The sequence below is a fragment of the Biomphalaria glabrata genome, chromosome 2, assembly GCF_947242115.1.
Source record: "Biomphalaria glabrata chromosome 2, xgBioGlab47.1, whole genome shotgun sequence".
Classification (NCBI taxonomy): Eukaryota; Metazoa; Mollusca; class Gastropoda; family Planorbidae; genus Biomphalaria; species Biomphalaria glabrata.
This window is the reverse complement of record NC_074712.1, coordinates 37,457,969-37,475,599: the sequence shown is the minus strand read 5'-3', so window position 1 is coordinate 37,475,599 and position 17,631 is coordinate 37,457,969. Positions and strand designations below refer to the sequence as shown.

The following is a 17,631-nucleotide window of genomic DNA, read 5'->3' as shown; positions in this document are numbered from 1 at the left end:
GCCCCTCGCCCAAAAATACATGTTTTTGGCCCTTCTTGTATCTTCTAATGGAGCAGCTGCCCCTATACAGACACAAACAAACCACACACTTCTTAGGACTTAAAATTCCAAAAGCGCTCATGACTTCTTGTTAATTTGACCTCTTTCTTTTTTTTTATTGTTAATTATTCAGTGGAACAGCCAGCATTACAATGACATTGCATAATTTTTATGTTTAATTTCAAATATTTTTAATAACCAAAACTTGGATTGAGAGAAAGTAAAGAAAAATCAGTATCCAATTTAAAAATGTGCGCAGTTATTCTAAGTTTTGGGTGAAATTTCACATTTTTGACAGCCTCTAAGTAGGAGAATTAGTCAGTCATCAGGGTTTTAAAATTTATTTATTAGATACTTTAAATTAATTACAATATCTGAAATATAATTGTAATTATCCTATTAATACAGTTCAAATTCTAGCTGCTTTTTATATATGCCAATAATGGTTTATTTCTCCTCACAAAAGACTCTATTTAGTTCAAAGCGTCCCAAGATCATTTTGTCAATAAATTAAGCTTAAATACAGAGCCAGCTTTAAATACTTAATCATACTTTTTTTAAGTATAAAAACCTTATAATTTAATCTGACATTTTTTAAAAAAAAAAAAGAAAAAAAAGGGGGGGGGGGCAAAACCGGCGAATTTCTTTTTTTAAGATCATTTAAGTTATGAATCTTTTTTTTACCAAGTAAAATGACATTATTAACAAAGTTTTAAAATGTTGATATTTTTTTTTTAATTTTAGACGTTTAGTTTTCTAATAAGGCCCTTGTAAAATGTTTCTGTTCTCGCTAGAGGCTCACAAAATTTGATAAAGAAATTTCAAAACCTCTTTTTAACTTTTGTGCTATGGAAGGGTCAAAACTTTCCTGACTACTGTACATCATTATGTTTTGGATTTGAGTGAAAAAAATAAAAAAGGTCTGCAGCAAGACGACTTGTTTTACACAAAGATGATCTTAGGACACTCTAAATTAGGCTTAATTCGACCAGAGACTTTTTGTTTTTTTTAGTAGGATATATAGTGCACTCTGATTGCCAGAAACACTTTAATAGCGACTCGCCCTACCCTTTTTACTTTTATTGAAAGGTTTTTTTCTTACTACTAGAAAAAAATGTTAAGGACTCCAAGAGAACAAATTTCTGAAGTTCAGAACTAAAAACAAAACCTGTTAGTGCTCCCCCAGACCCCACTTGCTGGATGAGGAGCTGACCTGCTGGATCCTAAACAGATTGTAAATTTTAGTTTTATATAAGAAAATTAAAAGTGGCAAATACACAATATAATTATATTTTTTAAGGTTCTTTACTTTTTCATTGCATTCTTAAAACCCTCCTAGACCAGACCAGGGCTAGGTGGTCACAGTTAATTGCAAGGCAATTGATTATTCTTCCTTGCTTGGTAAATTTGTCCAAGTTTGCAGACCTTGTACTCTCGTATATGATATGTCAGAAATCACTCTTTGTTAGCTATTTCTTTTTGTATTCCACCAATGGAGATCATGAAGCAATATCAGAAACTAATGCTAATCTTATCAACTTGTTTTTTCTTGAAATCTGTGAATAATTATAGAGTAAAGTCTAATTGGATATTCTTTGTTTTTTGGCAACAATTCCTTTGCCCAGCAGGTCTAAGCCCTTGTTTTGGGGTGATGTAAGTAGTTTGTTATTGTTTAAGAAGTTTTTAAATTTCAACATACGCCAAAATAAAATATCTCACTGCTACAAAATTAGAAATTCTCTTAATTACTTGTTTCATACTAATAGCATACTAATAACATTTACATTCATTAGTTATTTGTATTTATTTTTAAATTTTCAAATATTATATAAAGTCGCTGCATGGAGGCTATGTTACTGTCCTCCGTGTGCCCAGCTGTTTGGGGGGGGGGGGGGGGGAGCAAAAAAAAATTTCTACAAAATAAAATATGAATTCTATTATATTTCTTTTTTATATAAATAACTTAATTCAAAAATTCTTGCATTCAGATCTGTGATACACAATGCCTAAGGACAAATATGAGCCACCCAATGAAAGAAGGCAGCACAGGATTATGCAGAGAAATGAGGTAGCAGAAGGCAAGCCTTCGAAATGGTCAGAGCTTGAAATTTTTGGTAAGATTTTTTTTATTTTATGTTTTTTACTTTGTCTTCTGAATTATTTTCCACTTTCTGGAATACAAATTTAAAAAGAAAAATTGTCCCCAAAATTGAAATCATCTTTGTATCATCATAAATATTTTCTTTCATGTTTTGGTAAATTTAAATCAGTTAAAAGTATTTGTATAGTTTATATTATTTACTTAATCCTGTGAACTTCTAGGGCTGCAACCACTCTCTCCATTGAACTCGGTTCTAACTAAGCAGCTTTCTTCATCTGCTCCCATGTCATTCCAGTATCCTCAGCTTCACTGCTGAATGACCTCTTCCAGGTTTTCTTGGGCCTGCCCTCTTTCCGTTTTCCTTGCAGGTTCCCATCAGTGCCAGCCTTGCATCATTGGTAGCGGGTGTTTGCAGGATGTGTCCTATCCAGCTCCAGTTTTGCTTTTTGATGTCATGGGCTATGGGTTTTAGCCTAGTTCTCTTCCACAAGTTGACAGTAGTTTTCTGGCCACCTAACTCCCAATATCTGGCATAGGCATCTGTTAACAAAGGGCTGGAATTTTTCTATATTTGTTTTAGTAACTCTGCATGTCTCTGAACCATACAGAAGGACCCACTTGATGTGTGTGTTATAGTTATCTTGTTTTGAAGAGACAGTACCTTAGAGCGCCGGATTGCTTGAATGGTAGAAAAGGCAAAGCTTTATTAATCTGATTTTGTATATTGTCATCAGTTCCACCATCTTTACTATCTCTACTTCCCAGATAAGTGAAGTGGTCCATATCAAGGATGGTTTTCCCCCCAGTAGCATGATTGGGTTCTCTTGTATGTTATTGATCCTCATAAATTATGTTCTCTTTTTTTTTTCTGAGATTCTTTTTAGTTGGTCTGAGCATTTTGTATATGGGAGAGGAGGCAGATGTCCTCCAGAGGTTGCATACATCCAATTCTTACTCATAGATTAAATACATAAGCCATTTTCTACAATATAAAATTCTTGGCCCAGATCGCTGACTCACTGACTAATAATCACTAATTCTTCTATTTGCATGGATAAAATAAGAAAATGATTACTTTTTCAATACAAGAACAACTAAGCCATTTCCTTGATAGAAACCACAGAGGTTAAATTTACCAAAAACAATTCAACCTAATATGTATTAAAGCCAATATTAAAATGTTCAAAGTAAAAGAAATAAATTATTTCCTTCCACTTTAAGTACTTATTGGTGCATAACTTTCTTTCTTTCTTTCCATTTTTTTTTATATAGATTTATTTCTACACTGATCTAATTCTTATTTAGATCTACACAATTGGCAAATTGAATGCGAGTGATTAACCTTAGATCAGTGCGATTATTAAATGTATTTTTACAAAGAACATGAAATGTAGAATTTGTATGAAAGCTTGTGTTTGTTTGGAGAAAATTAGGTGTTCTACAGTTTGAAATGTAAAGAATGTTGTTAGTGATAATGTGTATAACAATTTAAAATGACTAGATCTAGATCTACAAATAGGCCCCTAGATAAACATATACATTTGAGTAAATTGAATTTTCTGTTTACCATCTTTGCTATTTTTTATTAACAGAATATTATACAATTTTCTCTTTGCAATGTCATTCACCCTAATGTTATTATTAGTTCACTGCTTGTATTTCAAGCATTGTCACTTTTGCATTCTTGTATTCACAGGGTGTGTTCAAAATTTGAGTAGAAATTTATGGAAGGTGGAATGGTTAACAGTTTTATACTTGAACAACAATCATTTATCTCATCTACCATCACAGATTGGAAACCTGGTTAACCTGGAGCATTTAGATGCCTCGCACAATTTCATTAATGTTATACCTCCAGAGATTGGTGACCTTGTCAATCTAAGGGAGTTGAAATTAGCCTCCAACAGAATTAGGGAGCTACCATGTGAACTTGGGAAGTGTTTCCAGTTACAGACTCTAGGTAATATAGCTTACACTCTTTAGAGCAGTTTAGATTTGAGTGAACCTTTGACAACTATTTTTTGTGAAAATTTGTCTTTTAAAATTAAAGTAGCATTTTTTAGAAAATAACTGTAAAATGACAAAAGGCATTTTTTTTCTAACTTTACAATTAACTTATTATTCACTTTACCATCTATAGCAGAGGTTTTGGGAAATTTGGTCAGTTCTCTAAAATGAATGTCATATACAAACTAGATATTGGTGGGTCACCATGGCACCGTTCAATTGTTTTGAAAACATTATGATCTTATTATTGATTGTTGCTTTGAAAATATTTCTGGAAAAATTATAAATAGACAAAAGGCTGCATTCATAGTTTCAGTCAATCAGGTTTCTTATAATTGGTAATATTAGAAAGCATATATTCTTAATATTTTAAAAATTTCTGATACTGAAAATCCTTTTAAGGCTGAAGGATTGCTCTAATTTCAATAGAAGCCAACAGGTTGTTTTTTGTGTGTGTTCTTTTTTCATTTTCTTTTATTTATTTATATATATATATTGTTACGAATCTCACTATCCAGGCTCTCTGCAAACTGCACCTTACACCACCAACTTAAAGAAGTTGACAACTCAGGGCTCCAAAGTAACGTAACACTTTAATAGTGGAATAAATAACAGCCAATACTGTACAATTGGCAACACGTACACTGTACAAATATCTCTCCGATAACACTGTTCCGCCGTATCAACTCTTGCACTGGCCTCTCCGTCTCGTTCCGGGCTTGCACTGGGTTCAACAGTTCGGGACTGACTTCACACACTTGGGCTCGTTGTGTCGGACTCGATCACAGACCAAGATCAAGACGCCGTTCATCTCAACTGTACTTGACAGTATTCCGCACTGAACCGTCGTAATGCTCCGTACAGAACCACACCGTTGAACTGTGCTGTAGTTGACCGTGTTCTGAACTCCTGTCGTGAACCCGCTTTCTGAACCGTCTTGACTGCGACACCTCAGCTCTTTATATAGGGTCCCTACTGGCCTTCTAGAACCGGACAGAACGCCGCTCGACGTTTCTAGATGATCAGATGACTACAACTCTCGTGACGCTACTGAGCTCTGTTCACGACAGCGATTCTTCCCGAACCCTCTTGTTGACACTCGTCTCGGCCGATCGTTGTAACTCGTCACGGTTGACCGCTCGTCTAGCGCTGGCCTGGGGGCGATTTGCGTCGGCTGACTACACTCACACCACTACCCCCATCTGTGCCACCACCAGGTTTATAACACAATATATATATATATATACTATAAAGTAGAATGTGAGGTGTATGTATGTTACTTATAGACATCAAAACCGCTTGACCAATCTTGATAAAACTTGGGTACCAACTTAGACCTTAGTGTATGTATTGTAGCCCTAAAACAAACGTAAGACCCTAAAAAAAAAATAAAGTTGTCCGACTCTATTACAGCTATAGCATTTTATGGATCTAGGCCATGTCTACAATGTTGACATGAGAAAAGATCGAAAGGATTTAGACCTAGATCTAATTTCAAGAAATACACTTTGCGCAGATAGTTTTTTACTTTGACACATGAAAATACAAAAGAAGATCCATTGATTTCATTATATAATAAAATTAACCTTCAATTTTGTGTTTCAAAGGCATTTTTTTACATAAATTAGTTCCTTATATCTGTGACTACAGATTTCCTGATGAACATTCTTTCATTAGACAATACCGTAATGAATCGCATACTAAAAATTAATTCGTTTAATTGTTTACTTTATAATCCCATCCCTAGATCTAAAACTCTAATTCAACTCTTAAGATGATAAAACTGCTCTTCGCACAGATAGTTTTATACTTTAACACATAAACATACTAATTAAAGTCCATTGATTTCATATTTTGATCAAATAAACATTCAAATTTGGTTTTCTAAAGCATTTTTAAGAGACTACATTTGTTTACGAAAGCTGCGAAGTCGAGTTGAGATAGGCCTAGATCTATATTCATTCATGAATCGCGTACTAAAAATTATTTCGTTTAATTGTTCACTTTATAATCCCATTTATTTAACAAAGCTATCGCTCTTTTCGTTTTTAATAGATAAGAATGTATCGACTTCAGGTAGACCCATTTTCGTAAAACTAATTTTATTTTCGTAGTGAAAGAGAAATAACGTGAAAGGATCATTAGCTAAGTTTAACATACATCTAAATCCAATCCACTACATTAGTAAACACAAACTTAGACCCGCAGGCCACGGGTAATGCCAGGCTAGTATATATATAATATATATATATATAAAAACTAAGATTTCTTTTTTTGATTTGAAAAATGATGAAGTAGTATGTTAGGTCATTGTCTAATGAAAATGATATGAAAATGGAATGGTACATTTTTGAAATATGCTGTAATGAACAAGATAGAAAATTATCAGTGATCAAAAGCATTAAGTGAAAAGTTAATGTTCTCTTTGGAATGTATTTTATAAGATGTATTAAATATATACTATAAAGTAATTTTTATTTGTGTGAGTCGCACTTTTGTTAATGACTTATTGTTAATTAATCCTATAAAAAAAATCTGCAGGATTTATTTGTTTTGCTTTTCTTTGCTCTTGACAGATTTATCCAACAATCCCTTAAGCTTTGATGTCAATAAATATTATTCTGAAAGTTCTTCTAAATTGTTATCGGCACTGATGGATTCACTGCGTTGTAAGTACAAGCTGTAGGCTATAAAACCTAGACACAAACCTCATTATAGCAAAGCTGCTTTGAATAGAATTTTAATCTTAACTGTGTTTGTAGTTCAATGCCCAGAACTTGGCATAGACTGAAAATGCCCTTTTTAAAACTTCTTCAATCGAGCATGTTATGATATAACGAGGTTTGATTGTTATATAATTTATTTTTTTTGTGGTTGAGGTAGACACATCCTTAGAAAGAAATTTAGAAAACAAAGCCAACAGAAATAAGAAGCCAAACTTTTAAGTCTACAGCTTGTCCATGTTCGCCACTCTGATATCTTCCATAGTGTGAAAATGAATGTCTTTAGTACAATCGAAACATTTTTCATGATTATTGACTTACTAACTACCAATACAAAAATCACTTAAAAACAATTTTAAAATATCATCATCTTATGATTTCTTAGTACAATGGTGTATTTATATATTTACTACAAACAGAAATAATTTAGTTCTTTTTTTTTATTTTAACTTCTTTAAAATTCTGTATTTATTTAATGTAATGGAGTTCCTATAAAAGGTATTATTGTATGTAAATGCCCATTTCTTTTTGGCATACTCTAGTAATCCTTTTTAGATGTGTTTTAATAAAAACAATTATGAACACACTAGATGTTGTAATATTGATTTTCTATTCTAAAAGAGAAGAAATAGAGATTAAAGATTTTTATTCTACATCTAATAAAGTTTTTTGTAAGTTAGTACAAGTTTTGGGGATATTTTAAAGTTTAGAAATTTTACAGGAAAAAAATCAGAAGGTAGACACAACTAAGATATTTGATTTGCTAATTGGTTTATAAATAATTATCTCCCTTGTACCTAGCTAAATCTAAAGCCTTTCATTATAAAGTATGTTTGTAAATTCTACCTTTTAAGGACAAACACAGTGTCTACACATGATCTTTACACTTGACCCATTCATAACACTTAGCAGTATGCAAAACCCACTTTTAATTAGATCCAAGTGCTAGCAACAGTCAAACAATAAGAAAATCTTGCTTTAAAGTGAGAAAATATAAATCTTGTTGAAATAAGTTAGAAATGATTTGCATCAGAACTATATGCATACAATGTTATTGTAGATATAAGTTTCACAGAAGGCTAATGATTTATGGTTTGATTGGTAAAACAGATGGAAAGTTGTTCCTTAGTGGCACCTAATGCCCTAGAAATCATTCCTATATTCTTTACTAAATGTAATTGTGACATAAATACGATTTTTTTTTGTCCATTGCAAAAAGACATCAGAAATTTCATGACACATTTTAGTTACCTTGCTCTATTTTAAATAAATGCAGACGAGGCCATACAGGCCATAAACATTGAGATTATGCAAGAGCTTGAGTCTACATTAAAGTTTGAAGGTTGTACAAATATTTCAAATAAGTGACTGTTTACTATTGATACAACCAAATGAAAAGAGATCTGTTTGGTAAAAAAAAAATAATTTGAACAAACTGAAAATTTCAATGTAGCAATTCACTGCAAAGAGGTATGACTGTATTTTAAGTCATTTCACCAGAACACAGCAACCCCCCCTTTTTTTTGTCCTAAAATTAATATACTGATAATTATTCATAAAAATAGTTGGAATTCGTCCCCACTTTCAGTTCTGCTCTTTGAAATGTATGATGAGAAATGATATTTTTAATTCTGATAACTTATAACCTAAAATAGTGGGGAAAAAAAAATTCAATGTTGGTAATATGTTTACATGAGTAGTAAAGCTTGAATCAATGCAACAATGGATGCTACAGAGTGCACTAAATATGTATAAAGCAAAGACGTGCAAGATTTTGTTTGATTCTTAAGTGTTCCTGACTTTCCAATGACCTCTTGATGACATTTGCAATGTTCAAATTATTTCAACACAAGCATGTCAAGGTTGAAGATTGTTTTGCCATCCTGAGACTATGGTACTGCTTTACATTTCTTTAGATCTACATCAAGTCATTTACCTCTGCTACAGACATCTCCAAACTATGTGACATATGTCACCAGGTGTGTTGCACCAGATTAAGACAACATTAGCCAGATATGGTCTCTTTCCTGCACAAAATAAAATGTGTTGAAGCAGTGGGTTAACATTTTAGAAAGCACTGCTCTTGGGGAGAAAAAGTGTTTTAATAACTTCTGTGCTTTTTCTCTTGTCTCTCACTCTTGTTTAATTCAGAACAAAAAAAAAATTCATGTGAAATGGTGTAGATCTCTGATACAAAAACATTCATGTGAAATGGTGTAGATCTCTGATACAAAAACATTCATGTGAAATGGTGTAGATCTCTGATACAAACAAATTGTCTAAGATAACGTGGATCTAGTTAAAACACTAAAATTGTGTGAGATGATATAGATCTAGTTAAAACATTTTTTTTCTTTTTGTTGCTGTCAACATTCATTCTCATTGGATCAGATTTTTGGCTGTCATGAATTAAGGTAAGTTCTCTTTTTGGAAACTTTAAGTTAATCCTTAGTTTAGATTTAGTTTTGTTTAGAGTTGTATTTTTTTCTTAAGTGTTATTGGATGTTTTTACTTGAAAGAGAGCTCTAGTATAGGAAAGATAATGTTTTCAGAAATATTTTTGATTCTTAACATTGTGCAATTAGAAATATGGATCTGTGTTCATTTTTATTTATTTTTAGGAAATATATTTTTTAAAAGAGAACTTTCAAATGGAAAACAGAACATATGTATTCAAGAAACAATGTTTTTTCTTTAGTTGATTTGTTCGCTATTACTTATGTAGTAGGATGATGCCATTTGCATAAAGACCTGATGCTTCGTTGCTAGTTGAGAGGCATCATGAAACTATATTGAGGTTTGGTTGTAATCACTTGTTTGATCCAGTTTTATCTAGGGTTCCTTTATCTTATTTTCAAAATACCCAATAGTTAAATATACATTCAATACTCTGAATTACTTTTGAACTAAAACAAATACTACATTGAGCTGATGTATGTTACTAAGTCTGGGAAACATTTCTTCACTTTTATAATCCACTTGTTTCTCTGTGAAAGTAGTTCAATTTTTTTTATATTTTACTTAGTTGTTTCTGCAATGTGCTCAGCCTTTCTTCTATCCCATTGTCAGCTTTGGTACAAGGAAGGAAGTTTTTTCTCCCTCCAACACTATTTGTGTTGGGAGTTGTGGTTTTATTTGTGGTAATTCCAGGTTGCAAAGATCTGTGTGTGTAGAACAGAAAACAATGTGCAGAAGATTTAGGTTTGAATCGAATGTATGGGTTTAAGGAATCCAAATGCTTGGGTTTTGAATCGAATGAAATAGTTGTTATTGTTATGTGCAGGGGAGGTATGGGAGGTTGTAGGGAAGACAAGTGGTAGAGTAATGGTGTGCAGCATGGGGAGAAAGTGTCTGCTTTGTTTTGTGCAGGGGAGGTATGGGAGATTGTAGGGAAGACAAGTGGTAGAGTAATGGTGTGCAGCATGGGGAGAAAGTGTCTGCTTTGTTTTGTGCAGGGGAGGTATGGGAGGTTGTAGGGAAGACAAGTGGTAGAGTAATGGTGTGCAGCATGGGGAGAAAGTGTTTGTTTTTTTTTCTATTTCAACAATCCTGTAGAGGAGCCATAAGACATTTTTCTCTCAAAGATATAATACGTGTTGAGTTGTTTTTTTAAGTATTGTCATGGTAGATCATTTAAATTTAAAACAAACTTGAATTGCCGTCTCACCCCTGAAAAAAAAGTTGAGGTGTGTTCTTCAATGGCGATGCTATATTTGTATTTCCATCCACCAGCTTTCAAATTCCTTTCATTGTTCAACATTTCTATTCTTAAATCAATCCAATTATAGCATATCTGGTTCTGGTGCATTCTCAGTAGTTTTTAAAATTAAGCAAGCTAAACTGTAACAAGAAGAGAAAAAAAACAAGACTATTGTAGATGAGCGGGTGGCCTGAATAATGTGAATAGCTTCTTCCTATTGTGTGCACGATTTTGTTGTATTTCTCATCCTCACTCTCCAGCTCAAAATGTGGCAGAACTGCATTGGAAACTCTTTGTGTGTTTTTCTCCATTACACTCTTAGTTAATAACACAAACGTAATTGATGAGCACTCTTGCTGCCTTACAACGGGGACGTAGACACCAGTACTACATAGAGAGGCTCCTGGGTAAAGTACATCCTAGTCTGTAGACCTAACAGTGTCACACTCTCACCATCGCATCTATAATATGTAGAGTGTCAGATACTAATCTTTGCTGTAACACAGCCACAGAGACCAAAGTGTCACGTGTTTCATTAGTTAGATCTCCCGCCAGTTTTTTTGTTTTTTTTTGTTTCTTTGGATTTACATTTGAACTGCGTTTGGTTAGAACCGAATGCCATAAATACTACTTAAAGTGCAGAGTTCTCTTTTCCAAACAACGTTTACATAGTCCTGTCTTATTTATAGCCTCTTTAGTTTCAGGGGTTGAGCATTTTAGGAGGCCCGTACTTTTAACAAAGTTTCTCATAGGTGTGACCTTGAAATTCTAAAGTAGATCTATTGATAATCTTTTTTTGTTCAAGGTGAATCCGACCCAAATGTAAAAGTGATTTAAATGTGTGCACAGTTAAATAACGCCATAGTGTAGGTAACATTGTTGGGCGGTAGGTTGATGTTTGTCTAAATCTAACATAATAGTGTAGGTAACATTGTTGGGCGGTAGGTTGATGTTTGTCTAAATCTAACATAATAGTGTAGGTAACATTGTTGGGCGGTAGGTTGATGTTTGTCGAAATCTAACATAATACTGTAGGTAACATTGTTGGGCGGTAGGTTGATGTTTGTCTAAATCTAACACAATACTGTAGGTAACATTGTTGGGCGGTAGGTTGATGTTTGTCTAAATCTAACACAATACTGTAGGTAACATTGTTGGGCGGTAGGTTGATGTTTGTCTAAATCTAACACAATACTGTAGGTAACATTGTTGGTTGATGTTTGTCTAAATCTAACACAATACTGTAGGTAACATTGTTGGTTGATGTTTGTCGAAATCTAACATAATAGTGTAGGTAACATTGTTGGGCGGTAGGTTGATGTTTGTCTAAATCTAACACAATACTGTAGGTAACATTGTTGGGCGGTAGGTTGATGTTTGTCTAAATCTAACACAATACTGTAGGTAACATTGTTGGTTGATGTTTGTTGAAATCTAACATAATAGTGTAGGTAACATTGTTGGGCATAAGGTTGATGTTTGTCTAAATCTAACACAATACTGTAGGTAACATTGTTGGGCGGTAGGTTGATGTTTGTCTAAATCTAACACAATACTGTAGGTAACATTGTTGGGCGGTAGGTTGATGTTTGTCTAAATCCCTTCCTATCTTCCTAGTTCCAGTCTCTTAGGTTTTTGTCCCATTAGATGCCCCCCCCCCCCCGATCCCAGTTTTTCATCGCTTTCTCACCCTGTCAACTGGATCTTACAAATCAAAATGTAAACAAATATCTCCTGTATATGGCAACCTACACGTTTTTCCCCATCCATGTAAAAATGTTCTCTCCTATGTACTCTACTCTTTATGGCTTGCAGAGGGTTGGGGCAGTAAATAGACGCCTGAAAACAGCTTTCAAAACACATTGAACTGTAGCGTGTGTTGGTGTAAGAAAACGCGTGTTCCTTGGAGGATACCTGTCCACGTGTGAAAACAAAGATGTTTCTTGGAGGATACCTGCCTATGAAAACAAAGGCGTTCTTTTTTCATTCTACCCGTCTACCTGTGAAAACAAAGATATTCTTTGTATGATACCCGAAAACAAAGATGTTCTTTGTATGATACCTGCCTATGAAAACCAATATTTCCCTTGTATGCTACTTGTCTACATGTGAAAACAAATATGTCCATGGTGAGTTCGAAGATGCATCTATCCATGTTTGGGTAGCCTCTTATCATTTTTTTGTTTTCTTGCATCTCTCTTGACTACTCTAAAGGAAAACGAGTTACTCTCGGCAAATGTCAATGTGGGCACGGTATAGTTCATGGTCATATATTTGGGGCAATGTCGCATTAGTGTAGGTTGCCCATTTAATCCAAACTTTGTGTGTATGTTGGGTAAACATGGTCGCATCGATATAAGGTGAAATGTTGCTAAGGTTATTTGTGGCTCGACTAAAACACGCTGTTCATTGGGAGCTCTTGTACATACACATTGAGCATGATATTTCTTCTATAAAGTAATGTTAGATCTACAGAAATAAGAATTTCAAAGAAATTGTCAGTGTTAAATTGTCTGATGCTGAGTCCCCCCCCCTCCTTTTTTTTCCGATGTAGGCTCTAGTTATTTAGTTAATTTTAACAATTTTGTTTGATTATTTCAAATATCTTGATTTCTAAAGTGGTTAGTTAAAAAAAAAACAACTGGGGTGGGTAGAACGCCTAAATTTAGAAGTACGTTTCGTTTATTAATGCACTGCCTCTCAAAGTAGTGAATAGTATTCTTCTGTTTGTGTGTGTGTGTGTGTGTAAAAAAAAAAAGGGGGGGGGGTGCATTTACTCTGGAAATTGGTCATCCAGACATCCGGCATTCTTCTCTAGTCTCTTTGTCAGCGTCACTACTTTTTCCAGTACGGAACTATCTAGGTCTATGAAGTGCTTCAGTGGGCCGCAAAGTTAGCCTAGATTTTCTTTGTTTTCTAGTCAGTGGTATGTGTTCTAAGTACCTGCCAGGTGGTATACGTGCTATGACATCTACGGGTGCAGTGCACAGGTGTGTGTGGGCAGGATGATTTCATTAGACCCGGCTTCACAGCACAGTGGCTTGGCTGGCCAAGGGATACATTTTGAACACAATGACCGCCTGTGGTTCACGTTGATGTATGTGTTGACAAGTGTTTGGATATAATCTACAAATGTGTTGCCCCTTACTAAGAGAAGTTTGAGATGCAGGCCTGTGTGTCGTTACAATGTTCCCAGGTCCCAGAGGTAGCGCCCCCCCCCCGTCTTTCACTCTGGAAATGTAGGTCAATTGAATGTCGCCAAGAAAGAGAGGGAAAAAAGCAACGCTTGTGCCGAAGCTGTGTTGTGATCACGTGACTATTGATTGAGTCCCCCCCCCCCCCTCACACACACATACACAAAGATGATGTCATCCCAGGTTGTCTGGAACTGCTCGGTAGTATGTGTAGACATGTGGACATTCAAATGGTGAGCTCTGGAGAGCGAAAGGGGGGGGGGGGAGTAGGAAAGTCGGTGACACAGTTAGGAATTACGTGACAGACTTTTTTTTTTCTGCAGAAGGAGAGAGTATGCGTCATTGACCTGGTCAAGCTGGGGAATTTGGAGCGAAGGTGGTGGCTACTGAACTAAATCATAGTATTCAATTACTCACATGAAGCTTATGGTATTGCAAGAAATTCGCAATGACTGGACTATTTGTATTGCCTCTATTTCTCTTACATCCTAACGAGAGTTCAGGGAGGACCCACCTTGCATTGTATATAGAAGAAAAGATGGGGACTCGTGGATTGCGCCATACCATTGGACAATAGTTCACTTTTCTTTTAGTTGAGTTTTCTTTTCATGACGGAATGTATTCATTACAATTATTTACAATGTATCAGATACACGAAAACTACGGCCAGTGGGTCCATTGAAACTCCTGCCCACTCTAAATTAAACCGCAGTGGTTCGTTTCCATTGAACTCAATGTTGTTGTTTTTTTGTTTGTTTGTTTGTTGTGGTTGCGGTTAATCGTCCCAGACGCGTGTCAGAAATTGATAAAGCTCCCGTGACACCACTGTCTCATAGTATGTCCACAACTTTGGCTACATTGTCCGTGTGACCGCGCCGTCAGCTATTTAAATATTTATAGCATATTTTTCTCAACGGCTTCTCTAGGATAGTCCAATCAAAGTATCGGTATGGGGACATACGAAAGATATTGCTTCTCTATTTCATTCTTATACCGGAAGAGAAGACAATTAGGAGACCTCCCCGTTGGATTGATGTTGTCATCCCTGATAGATAAGTCAGCCTAGCCAACTGTTTGTTAACATGTGTCAAACAAAAATATAAACATATATATATTTTTAACCCCTTCCCAAATTCACCTTTTGTGAAAGCCTCAGGCTAGTGCTGGGAAATTATTCACATTTCCGTTGTTTTGTTTTTCTGTTTTACCTTGGCGCATTGTTGACAAATTGTATCCAAAGTGCATGACAACCTCTTCATCCCCTTTGTTTTGTTTCCAACTAAAATGTTGACCTCGTTCTTCGTTATTATTGCGTCCAGTAGGGTCTCTCCTTTGTTAATGCGTTGTATTAAGTAGTATTGATTTTTTGTAACTAAGTGACGTAATCAATAGCCTATCTTTGTAATGTCTCTACACACGTATGGATATTTACTACTAAGTCTTTATTATTTCCCTTGATTGAGAGCTAATGTCAAGGTGACGTGACTCATACAATTATGACTATGATTCTAGGCTGGCTAGAAATGATGTACTTTAAAGACATTCTCCACAAAAGCTGGTGGCAGTATCGTTCTAGAAATTCTCCTTTTTCTATAGCACTTCTGTCTCCAGCTGTGTGTGTATAGAACACTGAGTGGTATAGCACTTCTGTCTCAGCTCTGTGTGTATAGAACACTGAGTGGTATAACACTTCTGTCTCAGCTCTGTGTGTATATAGAACACTGAGTGGTATAGCACTTCTGTCTCAGCTCTGTGTGTATAGAACACTGAGTGGTATAACACTTCTGTCTCAGCTCTGTGTGTATATAGAACACTGAGTGGTATAGCACTTCTGTCTCCAGCTGTGTGTGTATAGAACACTGAGTGGTATAGCACTTCTGTCTCCAGCTCTGTGTGTATAGAACACTGAGTGGTATAGCACTTCTGTCTCCAGCTGTGTGTGTATAGAACACTGAGTGGTATAGCACTTCTGTCTCCAGCTCTGTGTGTATAGAACACTGAGTGGTATAGCACTTCTGTCTCCAGCTCTGTGTGTATAGAACACTGAGTGGTATAGCACTTCTGTCTCCAGCTCTGTGTGTATAGAAGACTGAGTGGTATAGCACTTCTGTCTCCAGCTCTGTGTGTATAGAAGACTGAGTGGTATAGCACTTCTGTCTCCAGCTCTGTGTGTATAGAAGACTGAGTGGTATAGCACTTCTGTCTCCAGCTCTGTGTGTATAGAACACTGAGTGGTATAGCACTTCTGTCTCCAGCTCTGTGTGTATAGAACACTGAGTGGTATAGCACTTCTGTCTCCAGCTCTGTGTGTATAGAAAACTGAGTGGTATAACACATCTGTCTCCAGCTCTGTGTGTATAGAAAACTGAGTGGTATAACACTTCTGTCTCCAGCTCTGTGCGTATATAATACTGAGTGGTATAGCACTTCTGTCTCCAGCTGTGTGCATATAGAACACTGAGTGGTATAACACTTCTGTCTCCAGCTCTGTGTGTATAGAACACTGAGTGGTATAGCACTTCTGTCTCCAGCTCTGTGTGTATAGAACACTGAGTGGTATAGCAATTCTGTCTCCAGCTCTGTGTGTATAGAACACTGAGTGGTATAGCACTTCTGTCTCCAGCTCTGTGTGTATAGAACACTGAGTGGTATAGCAATTCTGTCTCCAGCTGTGTGGGTATAGAACACTGAGTGGTATAGCACTTCTGTCTCCAGCTCTGTGTGTATAGAACACTGAGTGGTATAGCACTTCTGTCTCAAGCTCTGTGTGTATAGAACACTGAGTGGTATAGCAATTCTGTCTCCAGCTGTGTGGGTATAGAACACTGAGTGGTATAGCAATTCTGTCTCCAGCTGTGTGGGTATAGAACACTGAGTGGTATAGCACTTCTGTCTCCAGCTCTGTGTGTATAGAACACTGAGTGGTATAGCACTTCTGTCTCCAGCTCTGTGTGTATAGAACACTGAGTGGTATAGCACTTCTGTCTCCAGCTCTGTGTGTATAGAACACTGAGTGGTATAGCAATTCTGTCTCCAGCTCTGTGTGTATAGAAGACTGAGTGGTATAGCACTTCTGTCTCCAGCTCTGTGTGTATAGAACACTGAGTGGTATAGCACTTCTGTCTCCAGCTCTGTGTGTATAGAACACTGAGTGGTATAGCACTTCTGTCTCCAGCTCTGTGTGTATAGAACACTGAGTGGTATAGCACTTCTGTCTCCAGCTGTGTGTGTATAGAACACTGAGTGGTATAGCACTTCTGTCTCCAGCTCTGTGTGTATAGAACACTGAGTGGTATAGCACTTCTGTCTCCAGCTCTGTGTGTATAGAAGACTGAGTGGTATAGCACTTCTGTCTCCAGCTCTGTGTGTATAGAAGACTGAGTGGTATAGCACTTCTGTCTCCAGCTCTGTGTGTATAGAAGATTGAGTGGTATAGCACTTCTGTCTCCAGCTCTGTGTGTATAGAAGACTGAGTGGTATAGCACTTCTGTCTCCAGCTCTGTGTGTATAGAAAACTGAGTGGTATAGCACTTCTGTCTCCAGCTCTGTGTGTATAGAACACTGAGTGGTATAGCACTTCTGTCTCCAGCTCTGTGTGTATAGAAAACTGAGTGGTATAACACATCTGTCTCCAGCTCTGTGTGTATAGAAAACTGAGTGGTATAACACTTCTGTCTCCAGCTCTGTGCGTATATAATACTGAGTGGTATAGCACTTCTGTCTCCAGCTGTGTGCATATAGAACACTGAGTGGTATAACACTTCTGTCTCCAGCTCTGTGTGTATAGAACACTGAGTGGTATAGCACTTCTGTCTCCAGCTCTGTGTGTATAGAACACTGAGTGGTATAGCAATTCTGTCTCCAGCT

At 36.1% G+C, this 17,631-nt stretch overlaps 2 protein-coding genes across 2 annotated transcripts in view; both read left to right on the top strand.

The window, feature by feature from the left end:
- The first annotated feature begins 2,041 nt into the window (after nt 1-2,041).
- LOC129924693 (CCR4-NOT transcription complex subunit 6-like) lies at nt 2,042-4,123 on the top strand. The gene is made up of 2 exons (XM_056021182.1): nt 2,042-2,153; nt 3,837-4,123. The coding sequence occupies exons 1-2, from the start codon at nt 2,042-2,044 to the stop codon at nt 4,121-4,123; spliced, it is 399 nt and encodes a 132-aa protein (XP_055877157.1).
- A 4,800-nt stretch (nt 4,124-8,923) lies between these two features.
- Nucleotides 8,924-17,631, top strand: part of LOC106066934 (uncharacterized) — a 46,722-nt gene continuing 38,014 nt past the window's right edge. The window contains exon 1 of the mRNA XM_013226286.2: nt 8,924-9,284. The gene's annotated coding sequence lies outside the window, so the exon portion shown is untranslated. The remainder of the gene's footprint in view (nt 9,285-17,631) is intronic.